The 16,316-nt window shown below is 36.9% G+C and overlaps 1 protein-coding gene across 1 annotated transcript in view; it reads right to left on the minus strand.

Moving 5' to 3' along the window:
* Positions 1-390: 390 nt before the first annotated feature.
* The window catches only part of LOC23687433 (zinc finger protein 37 homolog), a 34,509-nt gene continuing 18,583 nt past the window's right edge, over positions 391-16,316 (minus strand). The window contains exons 3-6 of the mRNA XM_021850390.1: positions 2,288-2,377; positions 2,071-2,215; positions 952-1,038; positions 391-898 (exon numbers count right to left, since the gene is read on the minus strand). Coding sequence (XP_021706082.1) covers positions 534-898; positions 952-1,038; positions 2,071-2,215; positions 2,288-2,377 — 687 coding nt within the window. The 3' untranslated portion in view covers positions 391-533. The remainder of the gene's footprint in view (positions 899-951; positions 1,039-2,070; positions 2,216-2,287; positions 2,378-16,316) is intronic.

The raw sequence follows: 16,316 nt of genomic DNA on the forward strand, positions 1-16,316 counted from the left end.
CACAGAAGCACACGACACACGTGCCTGGTGTGGAGCTGCTATACAGGGTTGGTAGCTGGTCTTTTTAAAGACTTGGTCATCATTTTAATGTAAGTCTCTAAAAAGTCTCTATTTCTGATGGAAGGTTTCCTGTTTAATCTCTTCATCAAAAGGTATCCTAAGATTGTTTTTAACACACTCAGCCACTACCAGCCCTGGCTGACCATGCCATTTTGCAATGTAAATGCGATAAACGTCGGAGATGGAAGGCTTTTCTTTTTCGTGGTCGATTAAACAGCGAGGGATCGTAATTTATAGGGCTTCGTGGCATTTATCGCTATTCAGGTATGGCAAATTCCAATTGTCCAAGATAAATTGGCGTTCTCTATATCAAACAAACAGACACATTGGTTTAAATTTTTCGGGAAAGATTCATTTGAAAGCTTAAAGTAGATTTATCATGACAACATAGAATTTATATAGTATACACCGTTCACTGTTTGAGATAAATTCAGCAAAACCAAATAAGCAGTTCCAAATAATAAATGTTGAATTCATTTGAATTTCAGAATGTAGCTGAAATTTCCCGATTTGGTCGATGGAATGACGTCATACACAACGGTCGGTGCACCGTCAACGGATGTGGACTCTGTTGTTGCTATTTGCGAAGTTTGCGACGGTGGAGCTGGTGGATTGATAACTCTAATCGAAATCGGCCTGTTGCCGAGCGACATCGTACTCTCTTCAATGGTGATTTCTTCGTCATCATCGATAATTTCCTCATACTCTTCGTTTTCGTCAAAGCATTCGTACTCCACCTCTTCTATGATCACGCTTTCCTCTTCGCTGAAGTCCACCAGCTTTTCTACATGCACTTGTTGGGCTTTTTGGGCTCGTTGTGCTCTTTTCGGCACTGCTCCTGGAGAAAGAAAATTTAGTTCTGGGCAATGAAGTTTTATTAGGAAGACATACCTTTTTCGTGAGTTTTTTCATGCTCCACTAAGGTGCGCCTCAAAATGAATGACTTGTCGCACTGGGAGCATTTGTGCGGTTTTTCACCTGCGAATGAAATTAACAATGAATGTATCTGGACATTATATGACACTATATTTGCTATAACATATACACTACCCGTCAAATAGTAGTTTACGGAACAAGTTGCAGAAAGATGGTTTTTACAGCACGAGTTGTAAATTTATCCTACGAGGCTTGCCGAGTAGGATAATAACGACGAGTGCTGTAAAAATCGAGTTCTGCAACGAGTTACGTACAACTTTTTTTGCAATTTCGTAGAAGACCACATGAGGGCATCAGAAGTTATATCGGAATGCATTCACCATCATTTTAGAATTTCTCAAAAATTGTTGTGTAATGATTCATTGCGCAGCTCAAAACAGTTGCGTAATGAGAAAGCGTTGCGTAATGAATCATTACAGCACTGGTTTCAGTTGCGTAATGAAAATTGCCGCACTGCATACTTCAGTGCAGGAAAGTAGGCCGTTTCATGACAGATTGGCGTGATGAAAAAGCCTATTACGATGAGAAATTGCAAAAAATATGTAATCGCATCATCGTGTATTACAACACTCAATTCTAATATTGCAACATACCGGAGAATTTTAGAATCATTACAACAGCAACTTGTACTTACCGGTGACTCTAAACTTTTATGTGTGTTGCAATGATCGAATCGAGTATTGCAATACTCAATGATGCGATTCCATACTCTTGGCGGATAACTCTCGGATATTCCTGGAATAATTTCAGTAGAAATTTTAAGAGGTATTCGTGGAAAAATTCCTATGAAATCCCTAAAGGGTCTAAAGAACATTTTGAAGGAATTATTGCAGAAATTCCCAGCGAAATACCTAGAGAAATTATTGCAATGTGCATTGTGGTATGAAACTACATGCTCTCATTTGCGATATTCCCTCTTCAAGGGACACCACTGCTCATTTTTTCCTTTTCTTTTCTCTATCATCGGGTAGTTGATGAAATAAACTCAAATATAGTGATGGCACAAATCTCCCAATTGGTGGGAAAAGTGCCTTTGGAGTCGGCCTTTTGATGCCTGAAGTGTCAGAAACTTACCGGTATGGGTCATTTCATGTCTCCTGAAGTTGGTATTGTTGGCGAAAGCGTGGTCACAGTACCGGCACTTGTACGGTTTCTCTCCCGTGTGCGTTCGCATATGGTAGCGCAGGTGCAGCTTCGCTTTGAACATTTTTCCACAAACCTGCGAATTGGTCGAATATAAATCCAACAAATGAACTGACTCAAAGAGAGACGCATACCATCATTCACCTACCTCGCATTTGAACTGTGGAACCTCCACATGATTGGACATGTGGGTCTTCAACCCGCCCTTCATCCGGAATGTCATCCCACAAACGTTGCACTGTTAAATGGAAAATACAGATTTTAAAATTTGTCCCCTTTGAGCATATGATAATGAAGATGATGATTATGATGACGGTCTCGCCATATACCCCTACAAAGTTTCGAGTAAGACGATACCTATAGGGTAATTTTCGACCCATTGATAGAACAAACGTTACTTAAACTACTATTTAAAACTCTGAAACATTTATAAATCACTGGAATATGCCATTGCTGTTATACCTGTCATGATCCAATAAAAATTGCATTTGTATAACGGAGTTTTAATCATAAATTGATTGATCCTGATTTTCCGGTGTCTGAATCAGTCCTTTTTTCTTCCATTGATGAAAAATCGTCACATATGAAAAACGCTCAAATCATTTAAAAAATTGATCAAAGTGATACCTAATCTTTTAAAGTTTGATTAAAACAGAAAAAAATTAAGCATTATGTATTGAATAATGTTCATCTATAAACGACAATAAATTTAATTTCGCGTTTGAAATTGTTAGAAAATTGAAACACCAGGTTTAAATTTTTGGCCGGTCGGAAAAGCATGCCATGATTTCAGCAGATGATGTGTTTTAGTTTTCGACCCTTCATCAAAAGTAAACATCGTTCATAACGGTGAAGCCTCTTTCATGAAGTGATATTTTTCGTAAACCAAAACGGTGAGAAATATACTGATCTTGCTTGCTTCAATTTCATCAAAATTATATGGATCTCAACATATTATAGCGCCCAGAAAAGTACAGACAAGTCTACACAGAAACCGACTTCCAGCAAATAGCATCACAGACAGTCAACAAGAACTCAATTATGGAATTCCAAAATTTTATATATTCAATTCAAGATTGGCAATCCGTTTTTCGTCCTGGACCGACCACAATGGAGGAGATGACAGAATTTGAAGTGTGGATATTAAGTAGAGATGGTCGGGTTTCACATTTTTCAACCCCGAACCCGACCCGTACCCGACTTATTTTATTCCTTCAAACCCGGACCCGACCCGAACCCGAGACAAAAATTGAAAAGCAAACCCGGACCCGACCCGGACCCGAAAAATTTTCGCTGTTCAAACCCGAACCCGACCCGAAAAAGTTTTCTAAGAAAAACCCGAATAGAACCCGAGTTCGAAAAGATGATAAATTCATCGTTTCTGAAGCATAGGAAAGCTTTCAGGTTGTTACTTTGTGAACACTTCTCACCAAACCCGACCCAACCCCGACTAAACCCGACTTTTTTTCAACCCGACCCGTACCCGATAATTTTTTAGCCTTCAAACCCGACCCGAACCCGAACCTGAAAAAATAAAAATTTTCAAACTCAAAAATTTGAAAACCCGAGACCCGACCATCTCTAATATTAAGCAGGCTGCAACGGGGATGGCTAGTGCAACGTGACTCAATGTCGAAGACTGTTGAAGTATTTTTAGATTCTGCTGAAAGGCCCAACTGTTTTAAAGACAACCACCCAGGTAACTTGATAGAGCAAGATAAAAAATGCGATATTCTTAGAAAGAATTGGAAGAAAGAATCCGAAATGAAGAAACAAGACCACGCTAAAACAAAACGATTCTGATAAAAAACAAACAACCGGAAAAAACAAAACAATGTACCGAAACGGCCCATGCAATGAAAGTCAAAGCCTAAAAAGCAGTCAAAATCAAGAGCTAAAAGAAGAATAAGAGTTTTTTACTTGAACTACAAAATAATGAAATAAATTAAATGTTTGAACAAAATGGTGCTACCTGTTTAAATGACAATACCCCATTGCTGTACTACATCCTATAGCAACGGTAGAATGTAATGTTCCACTTAAAACCATTTCAATAGTAGAAAAATCGATTAGTGTTCATGAATGTCGCTTTCCCTTGGTCATACAGATTGTACTCAAGGTGAAACATCTCGGAATCCAACGATGGCTGGCACAATGGCTGACTTGTCCCCTTACTAAACTGGAGAAATAGTTGGCAAACGTTTCTGATCTTCTTATTATAAGCTTTCTGCTAGTGCCCAAAGCCAAAATAGAAAGAGAACTGTAGTGGGATGCTTTCTTCGCGAGATTTGTGCCTTTGAAGTTTTAGTTCAATCTTAGAAGTTGATTCCAAACTGTTTTACCTTAAGGCTCGAGAATTCATCATTCAATCATCAGCAATCAAAAATGAAAAACCACGGGTTTCGTTCAAATTTAAAGAAATCCTCATAAAAATCTATCATCACAATCTAGATAGCAAGTGCAATGCATAGCATAGCATAGACTGACTGTACATGTCAATGGTTGCTACCAGTTGGTAATCCATCCTCGACTGAACACAAATATCTCTTCGCACGCACTTCTTGGCGTTCCGAAAACGAAGCGTCTTGCTTGAGCTTTCCCAAACACACCCAACAAGACGCGCGAAAACAGGGAAAAAAGAAGTTCTCCTGCGACGAAAACAGGCGCGAAACCGAGAACAAAACCTCTCCGACGACGCAAAATCGAATCGTCCCGCTTGGGCTTCACGAAGCAAGTGTAATGCAATGATAGATTTTCTTGAACATTGCTTAAATTTTTTAGCGAAAAAACAGGTTTAAAAATTTGTAAAACGATGATTATTATTTTCCTCTGAAATAATAATATCGTAGTCAATCACTCAAAAAAAAAAATAGATCAATGACGAAACGTTTTAAATTTAATATGTTTCGCAATATACGAAATGTAAAATTTATCATGTAAACCTCATTTAGATCTTCAAAGGATGTGACAGGGATACAAAACCAGTATTTATGGTATTCAGGAGCCTTCCTTAGATCTATCAGATAATAGCTGTGGGATTGCTTATCATAAAGATCGTTACTGAAATGGGAAAACACACACTGTTCCCATTGGGATGTAATCTTAAAAAGCAAAATAATTGAAGAAAATTCAATAATAAATTGATAATTTTTGCACATGTAGGGCACGGTGTCTTTGTGGAGTAACTTTATTACAAAAAAATAGGTAAGTCTGAAATTTCGAACGAAAAACAATTAGACTTTGCCCTTTCATTTGCGACCAAAATCAAAATAATCGGTCGGGGGTCCAGTACATTTTTTTTTATTTTGTGTGAAGTATTCATGGATATGTGTTTTTGTACCGACACACATTGCGTTGGACATAGATACGGGACAAATTGCAAGATCAAACCATTTGAACACCTTGGCTTGGAAGGTAAAGTTGTTCTTGCTCAAAAGAGCTGTAATAAGCATATATGACATATGATATGTATACGCATAATTGCAAAACTGTCTCAAACGTCATTTTAGTTATTGTCCACGAAAATCCTTGAAAATCGTACTTAAATTGGTCATAATGATGTAAGAAGTTATTAGGAAATATTTTTAATAGGTGAAGATGCATCGATATCAAACCTCGAATTTTCAAGAGCTTGTTTGTAGATTTGTATCTTGAGAACCTGACAACCTTTTGCGTTGAACATTTTATTGATTAGTCACCACCAGCGAGTGACCAGTGAGTTACCGGTTGTCTGCTTCTCTAGACTTGTGCTTTTGAAAATTCGAGGTTTGGCTTCTATGTATATTCACCCTTAAAACCATTGATAACCGAGTGTGTAGCTCGTTGTTATTAAGCAGATAAACGGACCAAAATAAAAACTTCACCGCTGGGAGACAGAGGAGCATCTTCTCTTCGTCGTAGCATTGTAAAATAAAGTGTAAATCCATTCGTTTGCTCAGTAATAACAAGCTATGGCTTTTAGGACGAGATCATACATTATGCGAGATTTCTCTTTTTACTCGTAGGCGATGGTACACAAATTATGTCACGCTAAATTTCAATTTTTTCGACCCCTCCCCCCTTTGTCACACTTTCTGTATGAGTCCTCCGATAATTTTGTAAGGCTTGTTACGCATGGCTTAACCCTTGGAGCGTGACGTTATTTGAGCATAACCCCTAGATACTAAAGTGACTTATCCGCCTTTCAAACAACACAATTTCAGTTATTCGAATTAAATAGTAGAGGGCTTCGCATGTGAAAAACCTTGTTATAAGGCATGTAATATACTTGCCCCATTGTGCTGAAAAATACGCTAATTTGGATGGTATTTGGGAAGTTTCAAATCTTATATTTTTATGTTATTTTCTTAATGGCACAGTGCTTATGAAAAGATCAGAAACTAACATGAAAACAAGGCTAAAATGGGTTTGGGATTTTTGTACTTGTTTGCAGTACTATAACCCCATATTAACCCCTCTACCGGCAGCTTCATTTTTTCAAAATATTCAAATCACGATAACTTTTTTGTTTCTCAATATTTTTGAAAAAAATTTCCGCAACCTCTCAAAAAACTCTCTTATTTTCAGAATCTGTATCGGTTTTGAGCATTGGTCATCTATATTCGGAGATATTCCAAAATATCTTGGGGGACCGCGCATAGCCATAACTCTCGTAATTATCTCTGGCTACAGATTTTTTCTCATATTCGGTTATTCGCTTTTCAAAACTAAACTTTGATGAAAGTCTATTGTGAAGAAATTAAACAAATCGGTGCAACTGTTTTTGAGCAATGAGCTTTTATATTTTTGGTACCACTCTAGCCGTAACGAGATCTTGAAAACTTCTTAAAACATCATATTGAAATTTTATATGGGAAATGTCGGTCCCCCAAGGAACACCGAAATATTTTTAAAACCAGTTGACCAATGGTCAATACCGACATAGATTCCAAAAGTAGAAGAGTTTTTTGGGAAGTTGTGAAAAAATGGTGGAAAAATATAGAGCAACAAAAAAGTTATCGCGATTCAAATATATTTTTGTGCTGAAAAAATGAAGCTGCCGGTAGAGGGGTTAAGCTAAATTATAGCAAACAAACTCATGAATATCTCTTCTGCTATCTGTCGAATTGAATTTCTCTCTTCAGCAAATTTCTTTATTATGGTTTGAAGAATGAGCTCTTACAATGGGATAATAATTTTGTACTTACATTACAGTACAAGCGTGTTTGGAACATACCTCAAAATTTCTTCATAGTAATTTCCATATAAACCTACATTGTCTTTGAGCCACCTTAAATCACCACCTAGAAAGCTGCGAATTTCACAGAACACTATTTTTATAGTAAGGATAGTAAGGAACATATGTGGGATTGAATTCTCAAACATTTTTTAGGAAAATTCAAACATATGTGCAAGTCTCTCGAAATCAAACAAAAAAAATTACTCTGGACCCCCGACCGATTATTTTGGTTTTAGCAGCAAATGAACGCGAGAAACCTAGACTTTATTGTGGAGAAGTTTCAGACTTACCTATTTTTTTGTAATAAACTTGTTCTACGAAACACACCGTGAGGGTAGATGTACCAATAGTGGAGGTACTAAGCACGATTGAATTTCATTTACTCGCTGAAATTCAAGAAACGCAACTAATGTACATGTTAATGTTGTAACGGGAAGTAACGACCATTGAATTAATGAGAAAAATGATTTCATCGCAGTAATCCACGGCATGTCAGTGAAAAATAATACCTCCACCATTGGTACACTGTTCCTTTAGTTGCGGTATATTTTTAATTTTTGTTCCTATAGTTGCGGTATCCGTTGTTTTCTTATGGGATCCTCCACTATAGGAACACTTTACCGCAACTATTGGTGCAAGTAGAAATTTTTTAGCAATTTCAGTGATATTTCATCAGTTTTCAAGCAATTTGAATGCTTTTTCCAGCTAATCCGTGTGTTAACAAGCCATTACGTCGATTGGCAGTGTCGGTTCTATCGTTAATGTAATAACATCAGTGAAACGGTACTACCACAACTATAGGAACACCCACAACTAAGGGAACACTTACCCTATTAATAACTTTCCACGTTCCATTTACGCTCTCAAAAAGAAAAAAATCATGCACTTCAGATAAGCACAATCTTGATATAAATTCAATAATATAGTGTTTTCCTTATACAATATATCGACTGTGTTGTTTCAATTTGGTACAGGTCGATATTTAGCACATGCATGGGTCGAAAAATAAAACAGTGGGTCGAAAAATAGCAGAAAAAGATAGGGTAGAAGTACCAATTATGGCGATAGTACCAATTATGGCAATAGTGGGAACAAAACAAGATTATTCTTATTGTTTCACTAGACTATAATGGCTTATATTCACAGGAATGATTAAACTATTTGTTTTTGATGGTAACTAAACCTTGAAAACAACATTCGTGCAATAAGCTTCGAAAAATGAACATTTGAAAGTTTTGCCTCACATACACTCCCGTGCATAAGTTTGGGTTCACCCCCTAAAAAACATGCAAAAGTGTTCAGTCCATATCTCTGTGATTACACGTCCAATTTAAACTCTTTAAGCCGCATTCCAAAGGCAAAGAGTTATTCTTACTTCGTATGTATTTTTCCCAAAACATTCTTTGAACTTTGTATGCTAAATATGTACTTAAAATTGTGACATTTTTCAAAAAACACACTAAAAAAACAATACTAATTTCCTCAGCATTGGATTGACCAAAATTTTAGAACAAGGTGTCTTTGGAATCGCAATCTTATATTCTTTGAAGAGCACTCATGCAATTTTTGCGGAAAAATCTGAAAAGTATTAAAAATCAATGAAACAGTCAGTCAAGTCATCGTGCAAAAGTTTGGGTTCACCTGAACTTACTTAAATCTGTGAAATCTCAAACCAATCATGTACGTGCCATTATTTGCGCTCAAAAAAGCTTTAAACTATTAAAATCGGTTGAAAAATGGCAGAGATATTGACAAAAATGATGTGCGTGTGGCTCAGATGAACCCAAACTTTTGCACGATGACTTGACTGACTGTTTCATTGATTTTGAATACTTTCCAGATTTTTCCGCCAAAATTTCGTGGGGTCTCTTCAAAGAATATAAGATTACGATTATAATGACACTTTGATTTAAAATTTTGGTCGACCCAATGCTGAGGAAATTAGATATGATTTTTCAGTGTGTTTTTTGAGAAATGTTACAACTTTGGAGTATAAATTTAGTATACAAAATTAAACAAATGTTTTTGGGAAAATACATACGAAGTAAGAATAACTCTTTGCCTTTCGAATGCGGGCTTGAAGAGTTTGAATTGGACTTGTAATCACAGAGGATATGGACAGAACACTTTTGTATGTTTTGAGGGTGTGAACCCAAACTTTTGCACGGGAGTGTATATGTCACCTTCTTAGCAGTTGGCTACCCTAAGATAAAGATAGGACAACTGGGAATAAAATTGAATTCAGTTTGTGATCCAGTCGCTGATTGGTTGAATTTGATGTCTGCGAGTGTGTGGCTGCGTGTGGAAAGTTACCATCGGATGCGTTTGTTTTGGTTTTGCCCGTGTTGCCAGATTACTATGTTGAATTAGTTCGATTTGTACTTGCCTTGAGTGATTTTTAAAGGACTTAAAGAGAATCTGAATCCACATAATTCAATAATAAATTGGAAATTGTATGCTGTTAAAACTACAAGCAATAGTAATATTTCCAGGAGAAGACGGCACAAGGCGAAGTGACAGAACTTTTGCCTTTGATATATATGCCTTTTTCTTCTGCTTTTTGGCATTACGTCCGCTTACTGGGACAGAGCCCTACTTCTCAGCTTAGTGTTCACTGAGCACTTCCACAGTTATTAACTATGAGCTATCTATGCCAAAGTTGGGCTATTTTCCGCATTTGTATATCACACACAGATATACGTATGCTAAAATTGCCACGTTAGAAGCTCTCAGTTAATAACTGTTGAAGTGCTCATTGAACACTTAGCTGAGAAGCAGGCTCTGTCCCAGTGAGGACGTAATGCCAAGAAGAAGAAGATATACACTATAATTCACCTAATCACCTAATTAAAAATTAAAAAAATAATAATAATTAGGAAATATATTTTTGTGAAATAGTGTACCGTCTTCCATACAAAATGGCAACACTGTTTAACGTAACACGCAAGGGTGGTAAATTCACAACTGGGCTCATGGATGAAAAGAAGAACAACTAAAAGAAGCCAGGTGTCCGATCTTATCTTAGGGCTACCCCATTAAACATTTGGACAGTTCAACAGCCGACTAAATTTGTTGAAAATCGGTCGATCGGTCGACCGACGCTTATGGAAGATTAACACAGGGATCAACCGAATATCACCCGATTTGATAGGGTGGGCCGACGTAATCCTACTAAATACAGTCGCCTCTCCACATCTCGATATCGAAGGGACCAACGAGATAGGGAGAGATCGAGACACAGAACAATTTTTTATAGAATACTAGATTGAAAATCACTCCGTTACCAGGAACATCAACAACAAACAGATGTCATTTTGTCTTCGCAAAATGTTTTGAAATCCCTAAAAATTTGGTCTAGTAACCTTTGGTAATGGGCATATCGAAAATACAGAGAGAAAATCGGGAACGAACAATCACATCGAGATAGGGAGATATCGAGATAAGGAGGATATCGAGATAGGGAGAGTGAAAATATATGCAGAACGAAGGGACCGAAGGCAATCATCGACATAAAGGAGAGATATCGAGATGTGGAGAGTCGACTGTAGGTGGATAAATCGGTATTTTTAAGTAAAATCCAAGCAAGTTGACCTACTATACACCAGATTTCGTCGGCCACCCCGATTTAATCTGGTGATTAGTCAGTTGATCGCTGTGTTAATCTTCCATAAGCGTCGGTGCAACAATCGACCGATTTTTCAACCAATTTAGTCGGCTGTTAACTGTCAAAATGTTTAATGGGGTAAGGAACCTCCATTACGACATGTATGTTTTGATCCGGAAAAACTGTTTCAACCGATGAATGTATGTTGCCTAGTGAGAACAAATGAATAAATTTAGCTGGTATGCAATCAATTCTACTGTTTTAAGTTGGAAATCGTGTTATTGTCACTATGGTCGATAACTGGTACAAAGAGTGTATGAGAGCCCAATTATGGCAATACTCTGGAGGCGGTTTGTTTTACATATTTTGATGAGTGAAATAAAAGAAGTAAAGCTATTTTACGGGTGACTTCCTCGACGGGACGGTTCGGTAAGGCATTATCTTCATGTTTTGTACTCAATTACTAAGATTTTTCAATCACACGTTCGAAAACGTTCGCGAGCGGAAGATGATAATTTCATGGTAGAGAGGGGTTTTCAGCGACACTCGATTTTTGAATTTCCCCTCTTTTTCGTTAAAAATTGGCACTGGAAAGGTAATGTGAGATCATTAATGGTGTTTTTGTATCATAATTTGCATTTACACTAATATTTTGACTTCTTTTTCGAAATTAATTTTCTACCATGAACCCCATTGCAAAAAATTGATTTAAACATTTATTTAACCCAAAATGTTTGGAAAATTTTATGAGCGATATTCTTCATTACATATTAGCGTTGCATTATCATTCGCTCTTCATGGCGTTTGAGTTCATTTCGTTGCAAATATTCGATGTCCATAATTGGTACACTTTATGTCGAATGCAAGGAACGCTATTGCCATATTGGTACAAAGACAACGCTTTTTAAAATCCATTTTTAGAAGCTTAAAGTCAATTTAGTACTAAAACTGTTTAATCAACAGATTCGCAAGGGTTTAAACTAATAATTGACACCAAAAAGTTCATGCTTGCGTTTTAGAAACGCGGTTACACTGATTTTTATCACTACTGTTGACATATTGCATCCATAATTGGTACACCTACCCTATTGCCAAATTTAAATTTTAGTTTATGCTTTTTCGTAGGGTTTTAGGAGTTTTTTCACTCATATGCTGATTTCATGAGTCGAAAAAATAGTATACTTTACCCTACCTTAAGATAATCAATAGACCATTTCCGTCAGACCTTACCCCCTTTTTATATTTTTTCTTCGAAAGACGATTATTTTTAATGATTATTGACGCTTTCAAGATCTAATTTATATGCACTCCTGATTTTATTGTAAATTTTTGAAAATTCGAGAATTCACCACATTTTGAGTAGTGCGGCACAGTTGTTTCAACCCTGTGGGTAAACAAAGTGGAGATTTTCCCACAACTTTCAATCTCACCCCTGCGCTGAGTGTTTGTAGATATGACGAAAATGTCAATGTCAAATCAAGCACACGAAACGACACGACGGACACGACAAAATGGAGAAATCTGAGGTCCGATGGGCAAGCCTCGTTGTAAATGAAGCCCATCCTTTACTATTGTACTTATAACAAAAAAAAATTACCGGAAGACGACTGCTAATAGACCGTTTTAAGCTTAGCAAGTGATGAATTCTCCTTGGAAGCATTTCTGCAACGCTGCGGAACGTTTTCTACAAGAGGGGCATATTGGCCGGTTTGTTTTGAAACGTCAAGAATTGGACCGTTTGCAGATAACGTCTTGTACTCGCTTTAGAAGCTACCTGGCAAGAGAAAGTTGCATGCAAAGCATGATTAACTAAGTAAATAACACTTTGACACCAAAAACTGTATAAGTAATGGATTTGCCACTGCGATAGAGCAGTTTTTCCTTAGGGGGGGCTATACCTGTTTACCCTACCGTTTGATATCTGCTGCTTATGTCGTCAAGCTGTTCCGGAACCATATGACCAATGGATTATACATACTTCCCCATTTTACCACTCTCGTAGGTCTCCCCAAAAAATCTGCAAACGGTCCAATTCTTGACGTTTCAAAAACAAACCGGCCAATATGCCCCTCTTGTAGAAAACGTTCCGCAGCGTTGCAGAAATGCTTCCAAGGAGAATTCCATCACTTGCTAAGCTTAAAACGGTCTATTAGCAGTCGTCTTCCGGTAAAAGTTTTTGTTATAAGTACAATAGTAAAGGATGGGCTTCATTTACAACGAGGCTTGCCCATCAGACCTCAGATTTCTCCATTTTGTCGTGTCCGTCGTGTCGTTTCGTGTGCTTGATTTGACATTGACATTTCGTCATATCTACAAACACTCAGCGCAGGGGTTTTGAAAGTTGTGGGAAAATCTCCACTTTGTTTACCCACAGGGTTGAAACAACTGTGCCGCACTACTCAAAATGTGGTAAATTCTCGAATTTTCAAAAATTTACAATAAAATCAGGAGTGCATATAAATTAGATCTGAAAGCGTCAATAATCATTAAAAATAATCGTATTTCGAAGAAAAATATAAAAATAGGGGGTAAGGTCTGACGGAAATGGTCTATTGGGTTAATTCTACACTGAGCCAAGAAATATCATAGAAATTATTAAAAATCTCACATACCCTTGCGATAATTGAAATCAGATTAAGTTTATGTGCATCAATTGATATGCATTCAAAGAACACTTAAACCTCATTATGATATTTCATACTATTCATTTACCAACAGTGTGGATTATATATGTTCGAGAGTCATGTATGTAATCCGATGCATGTTATGTGATTTGCCAATGTGAAAATTCAGTCTTATTGTTTTCGTATTTTATCCGTACTTTCGTGATGGCGAGATTGGTTCTCAATAATTTCATTGTGGTAGAACTAAGTCGCTTTAAATTGTAGCTGAGATATAACGTTAACGAAATGTGAAAAATGTAAAAGAAGGGTAAGTAAAATATTCATAATATAAAATTAATGTAAATGAATTTTGGAATTGTGTTTACAGAACTCTTTGATTGTAACCTGGAGATGGCGAAACAAGGACAAAAGGAACATAAAGCTCAGAACACCCAGAAATGCTCAAAATCGTATGAAATGTGATGTTTGTGAGGTTATTTATATACGAATTATTGTGATTGGATACCAATGTAATTAATGATTTATTAAATAAACGGTGTTTTAATTGTAATTAAATTGTCAATTCTTCTAAAAACTGAAATGAAATCATCACACACTTATTATACTATCATATAGAAATCACTGGCAATACTAATATTTGTCATCTGAATTGACCATAATATTCATTGACAACATCCAATAATTCATATCTTCAATTTGCATGAAATGTATGTGTTTTATCAGATGAATCTGATTAAAATGAAATAGTACAAGTTTATGTGATAAATTCATGAACGTTATGTGAAAAACTATATGGAAAAAACTATATGTGTTTTCAGATAAATCTGACATGATTACTTGGTTCAGTGTACGAGTGGCGTGAGGTAAGAATTGTCGGTCTCGTATACTGTCGTTCTACGCATACTTGTCCCGCGGTCCATAAGGTTTGCGAAGAACATGGGACAAGTAGGCGTAAAAGGGCAGTATAACGAGGTGACAATTCTTGCCTCGATTGAAGTGACTCTCAATTTGATTTACGTGGCGAGTCACCACTCGAGGACTCGAGTCGAGAATTGTCATTTCGCTATACGAGACCGACAATTGTCACCTCACGACTAATATCAATTTTAACTGCAAACAATATTTAAAATGTCTAATCATTATTCTATTTTGCATGCGTTAGCTGCTTGATATTTGTGTTTCATTAGTTAAAAACAAAATGGAAGGGTAAAACTCCCACACCTTCGAATACCGCCCAAACCGTTGATTTTAGCGGCATAGTTTGTTCGGAGAAGTTTCTCGGTATATCAAAGCGCTTTTTGATGATCAATCCACCTAACCTCACTAGAAAAACTTTTTTTCATAACATACAGTTCAGATAGACATAAGGTGTCTTCAACAAAGTTGTAGAAGTGGCTCTTTGAAACAACTTTGTCGAAGACACAATTATTCTATCTCCTATACTTTTTGAGATATATGCCGTTGTATGTGAATTGTACATAAGAATCGAGGTAATGGGGTGAGATTGTTATCTTAATTATTCAGAAAACATCATCAACGTATCTCCACCATGTATCAGGGAACTGGTTCTTGCCCTCTAAAGGTTTTTTATGTCAAATTTGTCATAAAACTCTCACTTAAAAATGAGAAAGCGGGTTTCCCTTTGGGGCTCCATTTAACTGTTTGTAAGTTTCATCTCTGAAAGAAAGAAACAGTTCCCTCCCTTGCAAAGTTTAGTTAGTTTAACTTTCTGTCTGTGCCAAAGAAAAGTTACGTTGCCAATGTTTTGGGGTCATATTGCCCCAAATACAAATCGTAATAACTTCGCCAAATCTGAACGGATTTTCGATTTTTCTGCAGTTTTGGAAAGCAAATGTAGGTAATTAAATTTCACTGAAAAATACAAGAAAATTCAAAAGGGGGAGGATTTATTCCGGGGAGAGATTGTGAAAAAAGGTTCGAAAAAAGCGATTTTTTGAAAATTTGGACGCTTATAACGCAGAAACTATTCTATATAAAATTATACTTTCTTCGGTGAAGATTTGCAACAGGGAAAGAGTTTCTACAGCTACTAAGCCGCTTCGACAAAGTTGCTTATTAGTCTATAGGCTATACACTACATGTTTGCTTAGTTCAACATTCTACAATTAGGAGGCACTACTTCTTCTTCTTTCTGGCATTACGTCCTCACTGGGACAGAGCCTGCTTCTCAGCTTAGTGTTCAATGAGCATTCCCACAGTTATTAACTGAGAGCTTTCTTTGCCAAAGTTGCCATTTTCGCATTCGTATATCGTGTGGCAGGTACGATGATACTCTATGCCCAGGGAAGCCAAGGAAATTTCCATTACGAAAAGATCCTGGACCGACCGGGAATCGAACCCAGACACCTCCAGCATGGCTTTGCTTTGTAGCCGCGGACTCTAACCACTCGGCTAAGGAAGGCCCCATAAGCACTAGTGAGCTACATATATTTCGAACTAACATATCTCACGATGTAGAACAGCAGGTTCAGGACTGAGTAGGGTAACTTATATAATTTGGACAGGCTAGTCGTTCTATGCTCATTTTCAATGAGATGGCGAGGAATGTATGTACGGGAAATCATGTATTGCATTATTAATACACTATGCTACTTATTAATGATGGCCATTTTCATAACAATTACAAATTAGCTTCAAAAATGTCAAAATTGTAAATTGTATCAACAGAACACCTGTGAAACCTACGAATGCAAGAGGATGTGCATTTCAA

Source organism: Aedes aegypti, chromosome 3, assembly GCF_002204515.2.
Source record: "Aedes aegypti strain LVP_AGWG chromosome 3, AaegL5.0 Primary Assembly, whole genome shotgun sequence".
In the NCBI taxonomy this organism is placed as follows: domain Eukaryota; kingdom Metazoa; phylum Arthropoda; class Insecta; order Diptera; family Culicidae; genus Aedes; species Aedes aegypti.